Source organism: Cygnus olor, chromosome 11, assembly GCF_009769625.2.
Source record: "Cygnus olor isolate bCygOlo1 chromosome 11, bCygOlo1.pri.v2, whole genome shotgun sequence".
NCBI lineage: Eukaryota > Metazoa > Chordata > Aves > Anseriformes > Anatidae > Cygnus > Cygnus olor.
Genome location: NC_049179.1, coordinates 8,556,997 through 8,571,929, shown reverse-complemented (window position 1 = coordinate 8,571,929; position 14,933 = coordinate 8,556,997). Strand labels below are relative to the sequence as shown.

The 14,933-nt window shown below is 39.8% G+C and overlaps 1 protein-coding gene across 1 annotated transcript in view; it reads left to right on the top strand.

Annotated features, from left to right (window-relative positions):
• The first annotated feature begins 1,507 nt into the window (after positions 1 to 1,507).
• The window catches only part of TSPAN3 (tetraspanin 3), a 23,661-nt gene continuing 10,235 nt past the window's right edge, over positions 1,508 to 14,933 (top strand). The window contains exons 1-3 of the mRNA XM_040570648.1: positions 1,508 to 1,696; positions 12,150 to 12,341; positions 13,395 to 13,469. Of these exons, the coding sequence (XP_040426582.1) occupies positions 1,634 to 1,696; positions 12,150 to 12,341; positions 13,395 to 13,469 (330 nt within the window). The 5' untranslated portion in view covers positions 1,508 to 1,633. The remainder of the gene's footprint in view (positions 1,697 to 12,149; positions 12,342 to 13,394; positions 13,470 to 14,933) is intronic.

Here is a 14,933-nt window from a genome sequence, read left to right as displayed (position 1 = left end):
GGAACTGGTTCTGGATATAACTTTCCATAATTGTAAGAGGAAAAAAAACTAACTTTGCTACCATGGGAACAGAACAGTGCAATGTAACTGGTTATTACTTGTCTCCATTTACAAAATTGATCCCTAAAATGTTAAGGCCCTCAGTAGCATGGGTAATTTCTTTTCCACCTGTGAAGCAATCTGCTACAAAAGGAACAAGGTGAAGCTATTCAACGAGCTCACCAAGCCTGGGGAGAACAGCTGAGGGATGATAGGTATTTCTGTGACAAGTGGAGGGTTACAAAGAGGAGAAATGGAATAAAAGAAAGATCAAGAAAATATCATGATGCCAAAAGAAATGGCGGAGAAGGTGTTTGGGTTGACTAGTGAGATACCAAACAAGGCCTTGATAATTATCAGTTCTATCCTGATTGTGCTAAAGATAAAGTTATAAGTAAAAGAGCAGCAAATATTAGATAGATGTTACCTTGACCTAGCTCCCTGAGCGCTGGTGCAGTCTCAGAGAAGTGCATCTTGTGGAAACTGTGCATGTTTTCTCATCATTTCTAACGTTTCCTTCGTTCTTCACAGTGAAAGCCCACTCTCTTTAGATGAGTCAAAAATGTTCTAAAAATTACCCAGCTTTGCACCTTCCTCAGTGTTTGTTCACTTGTGGGACAAAAAGTCATATTCTCTTGCTTCACTGGAGCTTTACTTCTTCCTGCTAGACAAATGTCCTGTTCGTAAAATGCATGACATTCTTCATTTATACATTTGATCTCCTCTAGCCTGTCATGCCTTGGTGCACAAATAACATAGTCACTGACAGCCAGTAGCAGAGGTTCAAGTTTATCTTAAAATCCATCAATGTGCACAGAATTCCTCACAGGAAAACACTTCATGCTTCACCTTTACACACATTGTTGGTAGCGGGATAGTTAGCAAAGTAACCCAGCCAGTGAGATCCTTACAGCGGTCATTTAAGAAGAGATGTCTCTCAGGCTGCTTCTCCTGTGGGGACATACCTCAGCTTTTGCATCCCAGCGCTCACACCACTGTTGTGAGAGGTTAAGCAGCACTCAGGGTGCAGCTGTAATTCCTGAAACGTTTAGTTTTAGCTCAGCTGACTGAGATTTCTAGGTAGTCCCTGAAACTGTCCTTCAGCCTCCTGAAGGCACGGAGCCCTGTCATCATACCGCTGACCAGGGCAATCGTTGAGCGCTTTTTTTTTTTTTTTCCTCGTGATCTAAACATCTACTGAAAGAAGTCATTATTATTAGTACAGGGGATTTCCAAGGGCCACTTCAGTCTAAGCTGCTAATGGGGCTGACAAACCGTGTCCATCTCATGAGGGAAGGGACGGAGAAAGTTGACCAAAGTTCTCGCGCGAGGCACCTTTCCGCCCCTGTGGTCACGACTTCACGGCGGGGGTCGGTCATGATGTAGACCGCACAGCTGCCGGCCGCAGGCTCCTTTAAGAGGGAGCGGCCGCCATCTTAGGTTCCTCCGCCCCCTCCTGGCACGTGACGCAGCCGGCCGCCATCTTAGGCTCCGCAAGCCACTGCCTCAGCTTGCCCGGGTCACGTGGGGGCGGGGCCAGCGGCGGAACAGAGCCGAGGGGAGCGGAGTGGGGCTGAGGGGCGGTGGCGGCGCCATGGGGCAGTGCGGCATCACCTCCTCCAAAACCGTCCTGGTTTTCCTCAATCTCATCTTCTGGGTGAGTCTGGGCACCTCCGGGGCCGGGGGGGGCCCCTGCTAGGGGGGGGGGCCTGGCCGGGCCTGAGGGGCCGGGGCGCTGCGGGTCGGGGGCCCTGAGGGGCTGCGTCTCTTGGCCGCTGTCCCGGTCTCGCTTACGGGCGGCTGGGAGCGTCCCCGTGCCGCTGTGCCAGTCCCGTTTTTGCTTAAAGGCTGTGTGAGGGGCGCTTTGTACCCTCTCCTTGGGGACCTGTGTTGTAGCGCTGTGTGCAGCCCGTCCCTGCCGAGTTGCCCTCCTCTCCGAAGTTCAGAGGTGGAGGGAGCTGCGTCGGGTGCCTCGGCAGCCTGGTAGTGAGGGTTTAACGAGCACAAGAGACGCTTGTGTAATTGAATATACCTTGAGCTGCGTTATTGAGGCTTTCAGGTTTGCCGGCTTAAAGAGCTGTTACAGCCACCTAGCTTTTGGCCTTCTACCTAACACGACTGTTCTAAGTACTTGGTGTTAAGTATGTAGCATTGTTTTTTTTTTATCCGTTTAGCACAATTGTGATACATATGTAACTTAATAGTCTAACAGCGAGTCTTGTGGTTTGTTTCTTCCAGTGAGCACAGCTGCATCATGCTATTTACGCATTGCTTAAACCTGCTGCAACTACAGCCGTGCTGGCAGCAAGACAACCATGTAAGCTGGCTGTGCTGGCTTGGTGCACCAGTAGGCTGCTGTAAACCCCCTTTCTGAGGACGGACATAACATAACAAGCTGTAGTTTGACATCTTACTTACAGTTACAAGTGTCCTGTCAGAACAACATATATATAAATGAAACCACATTTAAGGCTATCTGTGTATTTTAAGAGTTCCTTTTCTGGATTTAGATCCTGTGTTTCTCAGCCTCTAATCCCAGCTCCAGGAACAGAAGATTTGTTGTCGCAGCTGCTCAAAGATTTCATCTTTGAAAAAGGGATAGTGGGTAACAAGATATTAGAACATAAAAATGTAGCTATATTTAGCAGAATAACTAATAGTGAAAGCCATATGAAAGCTAACAAATGTTAGAGGATAAATGTTCTTGTCTAAATTTTTACAAAGGAATGCCTCTCTTGGGTGCCTAAACATGAATCACGGTCAGGCAAAATGCATGTCTGTGCAGTCTCACTGACATTTGTGTATATAGCTGTTCAGAGAGATGAACAGTAAGTGTGAGGTATATTTGACTTTGATGCATGTTAGGAATAGCTCATTTTCACTGAGGTGTATTAGTTCCATTATTTATCTTCGAAGTATCATGTAGTTGCATCAATCTTTTAGCACAGCCATTTGTTTGGAATCTGCTTTGAAGGGCGTGGCTTTTTGTTACATGCAAATGGCATTAAAAAAAAGGCAATCTGGTAGCTGCTACAGAATACTTAGTTTTTCACTGGACATGTAGGTAGTCTGAGTTGCATCTTGAAGTAGTGTTTTTCTCTCCTTGGTTGCTGGTTTAGATTAGATTATATGTCTAATAAATGAATGCATTCTGCATGCAATTTCTTATCCACCCCCCAGACTTCAGTGATATTTTTCATGTTTATATATTTGAAAAGTATTGCTTGCTGTTTGCTGGATTTAATAATTTAATTGCAAGTGCAGTTATCCAGCTTAAACAACGATAAGTGCAGAAGTTATTTTGTGTAATGCTGAATGCAGTGCTTTACCATTTTTAATGGCTTTAATTTTGAGACAAACTTGACTCAGGACAGATTGTGTTTAGATAAAAAGTACTTCATGACAAATTAAAATGTCATTGCTGTATTCTGCAAACCATATCCAGTGCGAGAAGTCAACTTATGCAGATAGTTTTTTGACAGGGACGCAGCTGGAACAGCCATACTGCTAAGTTGCATGTAGAATGATAAAAGCATGTTTCCTAAAAAGTGAAAATCGCAAAATCCGTGTTTTGCCTCTCTAGCCAAGCTACGTGATAAAAATAGGAAAAGAATTCATTTGTCCTTCTTGCATACTTTGAGCAAAAGTAGTATATCTTCATTTAAATAGCAGAAGAGAAAGGAAGCATTTGAATTCTTGATCTAGCATGTTTCATTTGGTGTCTGAGCTGAATGTCTATGTTGCATTGTCAGCTCGATGGGCACTAAATGTTAATTGCTTCTGTGCTGTTACAGAAATCTTTTGATTGTCATTCGTATGTAGTTCCAGTTCTGGTAGTTAGATCATTCAGATTTGCACTGAGACTTTTGACAATAATCAACAGCCTATAATTCGTCAAATAATTCTGAAACCTCATTTTATTTCCTTTATAAACTTAATATGTCTCTTTAGAGTTTCATATATAAATCTCATCATCATGATCATCGTCATCTTCATGGTCTGTAGATATATCAAGTTGCTTCTGCATTTAAACTTAAGATTATTTTGATGAAGTCATTGAAAGCTCTGCTAGACTAGCCAGGCAAATCATGCTTCAGGGAGTGTTTGGATAACACTTTCAGAAATATGGTTTGATCCTTTATTTGGGGTGATCCTGTGTGGAGCCAGAAGTTGGACTTGATGATTCTTGTGGGTCCCTTCCAATTCGGGATATTTTACCGTTATATGATTATAACTTCTCCCTTATGGGAGAATGGGTCTGAAATTTGTGGGAGGGTGTGAATGTTCAGAATGCTTTTATAGTTGAGTCTTATGAACGCGAGATGCTCAGAAAATTACCACTTCTGCTGCCTGAAGAAAAGCAGAGACTTTTATTGTTATGCTCTGTAGTCTAGAATGTAACTTGTTAAAATAATGATGATTGGCATTCTGAGTTCATGACTATTAAACACGTTCGTCCTTTTTTCCTTTAGTTCTGTTTTCTATGTTATGCTTAACTTGATGGGCTGTTAGTCTAGAACAGAGTTGGGAAATTGTTTAGTATCTATCAGCTATTGTTTGGATACTGTGAACCTAATGATATATAGATCAGAAAATTTAAGGTTTCTTGTCTGTTGTAAGTCTTCAAGTATTTTTGATACTATCATCAGTTGATCTCTGCCATCCATAAGATAATTTGAGGCTGTGGGGAATGAAGTGCTATGGCTGTTACCAGAAAGGCCTGTGTTTCTGCTGCTTACTTGGACAGGCTTCAGTGTTCATTTGACTCCACAATTAACTGCTTTAGTCCTGTTTCCAGGAGAAAATTAATCCTAGGAAAAGGTGGGCATGAACTTACGTGTATTTAATTTGATGATCCTGGTTGAATGGCTATCAGATGGACACAGTGGTATAAGGTAAGGACAAGAAACAAGAGAAAGCTAAGAGCACAGCACTGTGGGACCACACCTCTAAGCAACAGCTAGGTCTCTTAGATCAGTATGACGGCAATATCAAAAAACACCTGAGTTTTGAAGAAGTGTTTAAGAACAGAAGAAGCAGCTTAAATTGTGATGCTGTCTTACAGGGAAAGAGCATTGGTTTGTTCTACTGAACTGGACAGTTTTGTTGATGGCACTTCTACTCGTGTGAAGCCACAATACTATTCCTATTCAGTATGAATCTGTTGCAGTGTGCTCTGAGATGTTTACCTCAGGCTTCTGAGTATGTATTGCAGTAGCTCATAACATTTCTTTTAATTCAAAGGTTCTCAGATGGTACTGTTTGGTAATGTCTAGCCTTTAGAAAGACTGGCAAAAAGAAAAAAACATTTTAAGTTTTGTTAGTGCAGGTATGATTAATATTGTTAACAAATCCTGCAGCTGACAAGGCTGTTTCTGTAAAATTAATACAGAATAAGCACGTTGGCAATAGCAAGTTCCTTTTGCTGCTACAAATAGTTGCTGGGAGAAGCAAGCTAGCTTAAATGGTACTGCCAAAGACTTATGCCAAGACAAGCTGTCCTTGTTTGTGGCAGCAGGCATTAAGAGCAGCGCCTTCAGTTATACGCACAAACCTTCATAAATCATTAAGAATAAAGTTCTCTTGTTTTTCAGTGTTGGAGTCAAATAGGTTGTCATTTCTAATAATTTTATGACAGCTCCCTGTTTGTCTTTCAAGGCTTCTGAAAAAGGCGGCATGCTACCAGGTCATAGCTGTGCACATTAATCATCTGTGACTGCTAACTTTAATAACCCAAACTCCTCTGAATTTGCTAGTGATTCTACACATTCTGAAAAGTCTTGTGCTGTTATTTATTACATTTTCTAGTTGGCATTAATAAAAAAAATCTCGTTTCTATATAGTCTTATGAAAACTATTTTGTGGCCTGTAAATTCTTATTCTAACTACATTCCCATGTTGGATTACTACAGGGAATTTTTTTTTTGAAAATGAGCTGGAGAAACCGCCTTCTCACAGCAGGACAGGTAGTAGTTTATCATATAGAAAGTTGGACAACTGCTGTGGACATGCAGCTGACTTAAAAAAAAAAAGTGGTAGTCATCAAGAATAGTATGATGTAGGTCTTATGAAACATTCATTTGAGTTCTGGATAACTTGGCAAAGAATGCTTAAGCCTAAAGGTACTTCATAAATAAATGTAGAGATAGGAAGCATCAGTTCAAACCTTCCCTTCTTGGGAAGATTAGATGGAATTGCTAATTTTCTTTTCCCCAAGGGTTTTGAGAGGGAGTCATAGCCCAGTTTTCCATGTAAACAATTATTGATAAGAAAGAAGTAGAGGAGTGGTCCAGAAGCCATTGGGTTCTATGGTGGTAGGATACCAATTTAAGCAAGTAGAGAAAAGAATGTCAGGTGACTGTGTATTCCTTTCAGAAGGAACTGGAAAGGGAGATAAAGAGTAGCAAAGTGCTGAGAGGAACGGAAAGACAAATAAACAATAGAGGCCCTTATCCTTTAGGGTCTTTGAGGTTAAAACTGAGAAACTCAACTTTGAAGGAGAGAAAGGTGAAAAAAAACTAAACATGAGGAAAACTTTTTGTATCTGAAAGTAATCAGGCTGTGAATATCCTAGTGTGTTGAACAGGTCAGAAAATGGAGAATACAGTAGAAGTCAAATGGAGAAAAAAGTATTGTGAAAAAGAAACAATTTTTAGTGTGCTGTTGCAAGAAGTCCAAAAACTGGATAGTAACCCATGATGTCAATGTCTGTATATATGTACAGGTAGAAAATGTTGTCATTGGCATGCATGGAGAAAAGGAGGTGTTAAGAAGAATGAAACAGATACAATTGTAGACCCCTAAAAAGTCTCGAGTGCATGGCATTTTCTTAAAAATGCACATTCCCAACATACTAGAGGGGCAGTGACAACTAAAAGAATCACTGAAGGCTGAACATAAAGAAAGCAATAGACAGGTTGGGAAGATAGCATGTGAGAGTACACCATAGGTGTGTTTTACAATCACAGTCTTGACAGATACTTTGGGAGTGGAATGACAAGTATTTGGGCTGAGTGGTATCTATATTACCACTGAAACTTACCCATCAGTGATGGTAAAGTTGGCAGTACTAAGCACTTATTTTCTTTCAGGGTTCAGTGTCCTTATCAAAAAGGGTGAAATACCTTCTTACCTAATCAGATATCAGGTGAAAGTGGTTTCTTCTAGTATATAGTACTTTGCTGCTACTTTCACTTGCTTGTTCAGAGACTGTTTTAAGAAAAACAGTGAATAAAATGAAGATTCCAGAGAGATGAGTGTTCTTCTTTAGCCCAGGTAAATGGAAGAGTACCAAAAAAAAAGTCAGCCTCCGTTTGGGTCTTACTGTGAACCCGGAGTGTCCAATAGCAAAAGTAACTCGAAGGACAGTGCTTTGTAGAGAGAAAATCTTTTGAGTTCCCTTTAAGTCTGTTGGGGAAGAACATTAGTGGGGTAGTATAGGAAAGTGTTAGTATGTAAATGGAGCTGCGTTTTCTATTGATAAACAAATGGTCAGCAGAACCAGTAGTCTGGATCTGTTATTTTCCAGTCATCTTCCTAAGCAGCAAAAACTTTAGCTTTCAAACTGCCGCTACGTATGAGGATTACTGAAAGTATGAAGGCAGTTCTTAATTTGCAGCCTACTTAAAATGATTCAGGGTTTGTCTAGACAATGAGTAGGCTTGTACAACTCAGTGCATGTGAAAGGTGAAAGCTGACTGTTGGAAGACAGACGTGGGCTTAGGAGGATGTTATTGCACCAGCCCAGAGACAGGGAGAACTCCCAGATTCTAAATATTCTTTCCTATAATACTTTTCTTTTTATTGTTGTATGTGTTGCACACGAGATCTTCCTGTTTTCCCTCCAGTTACTTGCATACTTATGTTTTCAGTAATTCCTTAGAGGCCCATGTCAAAGTAACAAGACAAAGCTTTTCTGATCTATGAGGTCTATCTGTAAATTTTATGAAAGGGGTATCTACGTGTTCTAGCCTTTCGCAGCAAACTGTTTTCATTGACTGTACTTGCCTTAGCAGTCTTTTTAAAGGTTAATTCATCCTAAAATAAGCATATGCCATGTCAGGTTCAGTACTGAAGTTAGCTGCAGGCAGCTCGGAAGGGATGTGTGAATGCTGAATAACCAGCCGGCTCCCCGGAGCACGCGTGTGACCTGGCGCAGACTCAGGAGCTGTTGCCATCTCTATTCAGAGCCTTGAACAGTTTATTAGAGAATTATTCTTTCGGGTCTTGCTTATCAAAGACTTACTTGAATTGTATGCAGTTCATGTATTTAACTACCACTTAATGATAGGAGAAATGAATAAAAAGCCATCATATATTTACAATCATGCATGTCTTTGCTTAATTTGAGCATACTTAGTGTTCTGTGGATCTACCTTTTATTCTTCAGAATAATAAGCATTGAGAATTGGATTGTTTTATATTTTTTAATTATCCTTGTGTCATTACTTGTGATAGAGATCTTAGTTTCTCTGCATTATTCCCTTTTTGAGAAGCAAATAGAAGCTCAGATCAGCTTCAGACTAGATAGAAGCTGTGTTAAAAAAAAAAACACAACAGTAAGCATAGGTTCAACTTTACCATTCTTGGACTTCAAGAGGGAAATGTGCAGTTCAACTGGTACGCTACTGACCAATGTAGAATGTATACTTGCTATAGGTAAAACTAGCTCTTTGCCTATCACACTATTTATGCTTTATTTATCTGAACATACAACATAGTGCTATACTATAGAAATGGAGCAAAACCTTTTGTGCTAAGGACCAGATTTTGAAACTACTGAGTAGTGGAAGGAGTCACCACTGGTCACAGTACTTCAACATCCATTAGTATAGTTACTAGCACAGTAGAAGCACTAATCTTCTGGCTTAGTTTCATTTAAATGGGGTCCTGTTGTACATGCCAAGCCCATTTAGTGATGCTGGCTAAAAGATAGTTAATGAAAATTGTCAGAAGATGAGCAAAAAGGATTGCTCCAAAAGGACTCTTCTAATTCTAGCCAAAATGCTGATACAGGTACCTCCCCTTACCCTCCCTTGCTGATGTAGGGCATGCTCAGAAGAACACTAAGCATCACATTTCTGACATGGAATGAGAAGGGAAGGCTTTGAAACTTTTTTCCTGTAAATGAGAAGGGCAGCATTGCATTTTTTCATAGTGCTCAACTGTAATACATGGAGGAAAGGAATTTTAATCTTTATAGCTTTTAAACTGATCTGAGTATGAAAACTCTGGCAGGCTTTGTTTTCAGGTGCCTTTTTTTTCCTAGAAGATTTGTTGAAGTGATTCTGAGGAAGGGGTAGTCGTAATTCTGCCTTCATTGACTAGGTGGCCACATCAAGCAGAGAGGCAATGTCTTTACTTTCTGCTTCATGATTCTAGCACACAGTTTTCAGACTGATGAATCCACCCTCCTGCTTCCAAAATTTTGCAGCTTTATCCACAGAAACACCAGTTTTACAGCCTTTGGAAGCAAAACCGAAGGGCAAATGCTGTCATGGTTGGTCAGTCACTATAGTTCCATGTGCAAAAAGGTTTTAGTGATATCTTCAGACCACGTTCATTTAAGATGAGGAGTCTAAAGAGGAACATGCATTTCCAGTTGTTATAAAATAATAATTTCTTTAAGAAAAAATGCACTTGACAACACTTGTTAATGTCTTAGACTGTTAGCTAGACTCATCTTAAGCGTAATACTGGAAAGGAAGAAGTTTCTCAAATGTATGCATCTCAAAGCAGGGATGGAAAGTTACAATGTGTAGATGGCTTCTTAATGTATAATTTTTTTCTTTCAAATATATTTTTTTAATGTACGTGCACATCCAGCTATCAGGAATCTTAAGTCTTTCTTTATGATCCAGATTTTTCTTAGAAAGAGGGAAGCCACTTAAACTTTGCCCTGTGGAGGAAGACAAAGGGGCTCACAAGTGGGTCTGATTACAGTTATGTGGTATATTTTCTATGGCTCATGCCAGCTGCAGCTGTTTCTCCTTCCACCTTACAAAATACCATATTTCTAAGAAGCATTTTAATTCTGCCAAGTGAGAGATTACCTCACTGGCCTGTCATTCACATGCTTTGTTGCTAGGCTACAGTTAATGCAATGCCATTGTTCGGTGACACTACTTTGAATCTTTGCTATGTCTACAGAAATTGCATGTCTGTGTTTTGCCGTGTTGTACCTAACATGGCACGATTTCCACAGTTGGATTAGCACTTGGATGTGTTTTATGCAAAGGGGCAGTCTTAATAGCTTGTTTGCTTCTGTTTTTTTTGGTCTGGTGGTGCCTCACTTCTGGTATTTGACTTAATTTTCAGTTTCATTACTGTTGTATCTCCATAGCACCTTTTATTGGATGAATGTGAGCCTTCTGGATGCTTTAAGATTCTTGCAGAGTACACTCTCACCCTCACTGCATACATCAAGGTAGAGGAGAAATACAATGTTCAGATCCACACAGAACTGAAGGCACTTCTGAGCTCGCTCTTAATTCCTTTTTCTTTGAGCTAGTGTTTCTACAGCAAAGTGCTGCTGAGGATGCTTTGTGTGTAAGGCTTTATGCTAGCAGTCTTTATGCAGCGTTGTTTGTGGGAAATAGTTGCAGTAATATTGCAGACTAAATATGCATAGTAGCAAACAGTGCTGAAATGGTAGGCAGCAGTTTTCTGATCACCTCTCCTGTTCTGTGCCACACTGAACAGGAGTGTGAAACAGCCTAGGAGGCTGTGGAGTCTCCATTCTTAGAGATTTCCAAGATGTTGGACAAAGCCTCGAGCAACTTGGTACGAATTCAGCGTTGACCCTGCCTTGAGCAGGAAACTGGACTAAATGATCTCCTAAGATCCCTTCTGGTCTGAATTATTTATTGGTTCTTTGATTCTACTATAGCACGATGCAGTCTTATAGTAGTCTAGCTGCTGGAGCTAGGTGTGCACATCCGTCTGCCCTCTTGTTTCCAGCACAGGGATAGGGGTGGTAACAAAACCGCTGGGGAAGGAAGGCAGGAGGGAGGCACAGCCTGCTGTATTCTTTCTCAGGTCAGAGCTGAAGTGTGTGATATTCCAGCTGAATGTACTTCTGTGCCTGGGGTATGGATTGGATTGTAAGGGGGTTGCTACTCTCTACAGCAGGATTAAATTCCCCAGATCATGGCTTAGTCTTTGCATCTTCTGAGTGGGCTGTTTTTAGCTTAGCCTAGCAAGGCAGTGTGATTTGTATGTATTGTGACGCTGGGGAAGTGTGTAACATGAAGCATTCCGATGATATCGTCTTTCACTGCAAATCAGTAGAATATAATTGTTTCATTTTAAGGGATAGTAGGATTGTTTAACTCTGTAGCAATGGTGGCATTATTTGGTTCAGGCCCTATAACTCTTCAGGCCTTATTTGCTATTAAATGGTAGTAACCTGAGGTGGTATTTTTTCTACATTTAACAAAAGACCTTTTTATACAATGGCTCTTTTAGAAAGTCACTGCCAGAACTTTCAGTTTAAGAAGTCTGTAGGTATTTGATTCAGTCTTTCAGTAATTGGTGTCTTTTACTTGAAAAAAAGCTGTTGCCTCTACCAGAAGTTAGTCTACAATGCATATATCCATTCTGTCCTAATGTTAAATCATAGGTAGTAGTCAGTAGGCAAAATGGAAGAATAAGTAGTAGGTAAATGGCAGGTAAAAACTGCATCCATGTTCTGAAAAGCTGTTCAATTACAAACAACTTGCTGTTTGTGGTCTGGAATCCTGTTGTCAAAGGTATGTAGTTTGTAAGTGTAAAAAGCTAAGTTCATAGCACAGGAGGGAAGTATTTGAGAAGAGAAGGGAGCAAGATTTTGATGTTCATTGCCTGGTTACCCTCATTTCTTAACTACGTGCATCAGAAGGCTTCCATAATGCAGTCAAAACTGAATCTGCCTAGATGAAATGTAGTTTGGAAGCTGGAATTGGCTGGTCTCCATTTGAGATATTCTGAACAAACATGCAGTATAGTCTAGTGATGATGCCTTAAAAAAAGGTAAAAGCACTAGTTCATGTTATTTGATAAAATTGTTGCAAAGTAGCCTTGCACAAAGGTTTAGTGTTCAAATAAGTTTACAGTTATTGTGTCTATTGTAGGCAGCAGCAGGCATACTGTGCTACGTGGGAGCCTATGTGTTCATCACATATGACGACTATGATCACTTCTTTGAAGACGTCTACACGCTCATTCCAGCAGTTATTATCATAGCTGTGGGAACACTTCTTTTTATTATTGGACTTATTGGGTGTTGTGCCACAATTCGAGAAAGTCGCTGTGGACTTGCTACAGTAAGTTGCGTGTGATGGTGTTTGCTTGTTGTTTATCTGTTCCTTTCCCCTTTAATTGATTCTGTAAAATACAGTTTTTAATGTTTTTTGTCCTGTTTTGTCGTCTTAAATGTTGGCCTTGTATTTTGTTCTGAACACCTTCTTTCAATTTTTTTGTTTTGAGTGATGGTGTTGAATCTGCTGATTCTGGCAGCAGAAGACTCAAGTTCAACTTGTTAGCACAGTGAACATCTTTTTTTAAAAAAAAACATTTGTTCTGACTTAATTATATAATTAAATCTCACTTATCTGTTCTGATTGAAAAGCTAAAATTGGAGAGGGAGAAGGATGAGCCAGCCAGGAGCCTTCTAGTGTTAAGTGTATTGCATTGAGGGTGACTAGGGGTGGTTATGATGCCTAAATTTTCTCTGTATGGCTTAATTTTAATACTTAGTTTCTAGGAATTTGTCATATGTTTCCAAGCATTTTAACTGCAGATTCAGTTTGTGTATTAGGTAGGAGAAAGAAGAGAAGAGAGCCAGCTTTTAAACTGTCCCCATTTTGTTGTTTTTAGATGCTGTGTGTGCTTCTTTAACAATTTATTTTAAGTGTTCATAAACATACCAAGACGAATGTGTAGGTTGCTATTGCTGTTAATTGTTTCAGGGCTTAATCTGAAGAAACATTTCCTTAATCCATCTACAACTTCTATTAACAGCCTGGGTCACTTGTGTGATGTGGCAGTCCTATTTATCTAATAAAAGAGTGAAAAAAGCACTTGGTTAAAACATTCAATTTACAGTTTTTTGGTCTTAGTGATCAGCACTTGCCTGGCTAGGTAGTTTTAAGTTGTATTACTTGGTAAAGCTATGAGCACTAAAGCTTCTTGAATTAAGTTACCTCTGGACCCATTTGGTCATGGACCCATTTGGTCAACTTTATTGCCTGCTTTAGGTTAGTTGCTGAGTTAAAACCCTAAAAGATGTATAATAAATAGCAAAGGTTATATTGAGACTTTTAGAAAGGAAATGGGTGAAATTTATTTGCATAAATATCCTGGATTGTATTTTACAGTTTGTGATCATCTTGCTCTTGGTTTTTATTACTGAAGTGGTGGTGGTGGTTCTTGGATACATCTACAGAGCAAAGGTAATAACCTCTCAATTTCAGTAAATGTTTTGTTGTGAACTGTGACCAAAATACAGAGGTGTAGCCTTTTCAGCCTTGTCTGTATGTGATTGTGAAACTGTTAATGGATTTTCATTAAGGGAAAACTGTTAGAGATCAATATCTTAAAATTTAGAACAGCAATATTCCTGAAAGCAAAGCTGAAGCTTTTCTCAGAGGGAAAGAAAAAAACCTGCCTGGAATGTATTGATGACAATTGAACACTACAAGGGAGACAAGGGAGTCTTGGTAATTAGTACCTTCCAATTTTCCAGATGGCTTTCTAGCCTATTTATGCTTTTGACTAAGTGCACGTTTAAGGTTACACAGTATTTGAACATGTTGCATATCAAAACAATATGCCCTAGCTTAAATGTTGACTTGCAGTCTATGGATTAACACTGCTTAATAATCAAGCCAAATAGACTGAATGTGTTAATGTATACTGTCTAGCTTTATGCAGCTTGGTGGCAATGGCTATAGGGGCATGGCTAAAGAAATTGATTTCTCCCACTGTTTTATTAATGGAATTTCAGAGAACAGGACCAGAAAAATGAAATTAAATGTGCTTCTAGCAATATAACATGGTAGAAGTATACCATGTGCTATTAGAGATACCACAATGTAGTTTGAAGAAAATAAAAGTTTAACTTGCAGTTTCACTGACTCTTGTTGTATCTGTCTATGTGTCAATGTTGCAGGAAAAATATCAGCAGAAAAAAGTTATAGCTGTGAAATACTTTGATGGCGTTATAGTCCTGTCTTCATAGCAAGGTGAATTAAAGCCCCATTGACCTTCCTTTGGCCCATCTGTGTTTATATAAGCAACAAGGGACTTTATAGTTCAGTCCTGCTTGCGTGCCTTTTCTCTAAGAAGCAGTGTCAAGCATTAAGGAAAAATTTAGTCTTGTTTTGTTAACTGAAGGAAAACTGCTTCAAATAAGCAGCTAACAAGATGACCTTGAACTGTGTGTTATTAATCTCTGTTACAGAATAGATTGCTTCAACAGGAATGTTCTATTAAAGATACTTAATTTAAGGATATATTCTCACAGTCTGCATTAGGTTTCTTGGCAGAGTTGATCAGCTGGGACTTTAGTTGGTAGTGCAAGTAGTCCTTAGAAGCAATTGAGGAAAGCTGTATGCTTCCTGGAGAAAGGGAAGCATGTTGAGTTCATACATGATAGCTTGAATGATTGCTTTCTGCTCCAATACATGCAGAGCTAGTGTGCTACAGTGTAGTGCAGGAATTACCATGTCTCTGATCTGGACAGAGAAGTGGTTTGCTGATCTCTGGTTAACAGGATTCAGAGCATGTAAAAGAAGATGCATGTTTCTTTCTTTCTTAGCCTGTCTGAAATTACACACTTGAACCACTTGAGAACTGGATCAGCCCCAACTGTACATTCCTGTTGCCTCTCGTTTTGTCTTGCTACCATACAGCCT